This window comes from Aplysia californica, unplaced genomic scaffold, assembly GCF_000002075.1.
Source record: "Aplysia californica isolate F4 #8 unplaced genomic scaffold, AplCal3.0 scaffold00704, whole genome shotgun sequence".
In the NCBI taxonomy this organism is placed as follows: Eukaryota; Metazoa; Mollusca; class Gastropoda; order Aplysiida; family Aplysiidae; genus Aplysia; species Aplysia californica.
In genome coordinates this window covers 368,584-370,890 of record NW_004797974.1, presented here as the reverse complement: position 1 = coordinate 370,890, position 2,307 = coordinate 368,584, and the positions used below count along the sequence as shown (strand labels likewise).

The 2,307-nt window shown below is 41.7% G+C and overlaps 1 protein-coding gene across 1 annotated transcript; it reads right to left on the bottom strand.

Moving 5' to 3' along the window:
* Positions 1-209: 209 nt before the first annotated feature.
* LOC106013181 lies at positions 210-1,784 on the bottom strand. Its single transcript, XM_013088213.1, has 2 exons — positions 1,742-1,784; positions 210-541 (listed from the first exon to the last, which is right to left on the bottom strand). Exons 1-2 carry the CDS (start codon positions 1,782-1,784, stop codon positions 210-212), a joined length of 375 nt encoding a protein of 124 aa, XP_012943667.1.
* Between the last annotated feature and the right edge of the window lie 523 nt (positions 1,785-2,307).

Below are 2,307 nucleotides of genomic sequence, written 5' to 3'. Positions count from 1 at the left end.
ACACACACACACACACATACATACACACATACTCACATACATACACACGCACACTCACAGTGATAGAAAAATAAACTATTGAGAGGGCTGTGCCTATGTCTTGAAATTCTCGGGGAAGTCTTAGATAAAGCAAGGCACATATCATCAGCAACATCTAGCTTGTTCCTTGCTTTTGTCTTGAGTTGGACAAGGGTAGAAAATCCACTTTCTCAAAGGTAAGTCGAGGCATATGGGCCAATGACTCGAAGTGCTGTTTTGCTGACCTGAGGGTATGATTCCTGGAGTGAAAACTGTGCAAGAGATTTCTCAAGAAACGTGTCGCGTGCTGACGATTCATGTCTCAATTCCAAAAGCTCGTCTTGAATGACATCTGCAATGACAGTGATGTCTAGTCCAGGAGCGAAAGGGTTTCCCACAAAAGCTTCTTTACCAGAGTCGAGGTCAGGAAAATAGTTCTTGAACGCATCTTCAAGTGATTTCAAATGTGCAGCAATGCCAACTTGAAGATCAGTGGACAAGGTCTCCTCTGGATTTAACAGCTCTGTGAAATTTTGGTAAACATAGCAATGTTTCCCTCTGTAACTTTCCGATCCCAATTCTGAATTTTTTAAGAAAGCCACTCACAAAGTGTGTCTGTTGACCTTGAAGTTTCAAGTTGAGTTTGTTGAGGAAGTCAAACATATCAAACATAATACTATAGGCAAGTTTTTGGATCCACAAATCATTTGAGAAGAGCCTGCTGAGCTCATCTTTTCCTTGCACTTCAAGGAAGAACTTGATTCGATCTCCTCTCTCAGCTCGAAGACCCGACATGAAACGTTTCCTTTCGATAACCATCGAACTTGAGTGTAGATAAGCGGTATTTCAGGATCTGCACTCATGTCAGAACAGAGTTCCTTGAACAGTCGTGTATTTAGGGGGTTGCATTTCACATACTTGATAACCTTAACAGTCGGTTCCAACGTTTCCTTCGAAGTGCGATTGAGAGTCTTGCAAGCTAGTGCATATCTATGTGTTATGTAGTGAACGCCTTTTGCGTGTGGTGCTTTGTCCTTCACTTTATCCTGAAAGCCCGACTTAGATCCCTTCATGGTTGGGGCTCCATCAGTACAAATACCACACACATTCTTCCACTCAAGACTCAAGACCCTCGTTAAAAAAAAATTAGGATATCTTGTTAATGACATCATCAGCTGTTGTTGTGGTGTCCAGTGGGGTGCAAAATAAAAATTCTTCTTTTTTCATATTTTTTCAAACGCGTATCTCACAAAAACCAGTAACTGTGAGCACGGTGCCATCTGTATTGTGCCAAGCTTTATAACTGGTTCTTCTATTGAGGGTGGTTTCTTTTATGCTGTTGCTCTCTCTCTCTCTCTCTCTCTCTCTCTCTCTCTCTCTCTCTCTCTCTCTCTCTCTCTCTCTCTCTCTTCCAAATCTTTTTTTATCTCCTTTGTCAAACTTCCTGACATATCCGTTCCTGTGTGTTTATTGTTCTGCCACGCAACAACATAGTTGCATAATTTATAGATTTTTTTTCTCAGCTAGGCCTATGATCTTATTAGAGATGACAAACTATAGATGCCTGCATTGAATTACAAAGAGACAATAATGGTGAATAAGAGTTTCCGTGATAATTATATTTTTACAGTGACATGGGTTAAATCTACGACAGGGCCTAGGTGTACACAAATTAAGCTCAGGCGAGACAGGATAGGATGAAAATATGCATGACTACCATTACCATGCTTCCTCCTGTGAACCCCTTCTCTGAAGCCAGCACTCATATGGCTCGTCATAAACGAGGCTTCAAGTCATTCTGCTTTGGCCTATGGCGAGGCTAAAATATTTAAAAAGAACACAAACCACTGAAAACCAAACCTATGATTGGCCCACATAAACAGGCAGGGCAAACTGGTGTTGCCTCGTTGTTTTTCTGGCTTTGTTTAGAAGTTCAGGTGTTTACCCTTTTTCTTATTTCAACCAATTGAAGAGGGAACCGTATTTTGACATTTGTCAGGGAAAGGAAAAGATCAATGAATTACTTTTCACAAAATCCTCAATGATCTCGCGACCCCTCAAGAAAGGTTTTGCGACCCCCCGGGGGGTCTTGACCCACAGGTTGAGAGCCCCTGCTCTAGAGAGAGTATCTCTGTGTCTGTATATGTGTGTATGTCTGTGTACATCTGTGTGTGTATGTCTCAGTATGTTAGAGACCATGTGTATCAATGCGTCTTTGTGTTTGTACGTGTGTGTCTGTGTGTGTATGTGTGTGTGTGTGTGTGTGTGTGTGTGTGTGTGTGTGTTCAT

Excerpts from the sequence above, each read along its gene's own strand:
- LOC106013181 (XM_013088213.1), bottom strand. The coding sequence starts at position 1,784 with ATGAGTGCTGGCTTCAGAGAAGGGGTTCACAGGAGGAAGCATG. Across the intron at positions 542-1,741 it reads GGTTCACAGGAGGAAGCATG|AGCTGTTAAATCCAGAGGAG; the intron begins GTAATGGTAGTC and ends AAAATTTCACAG.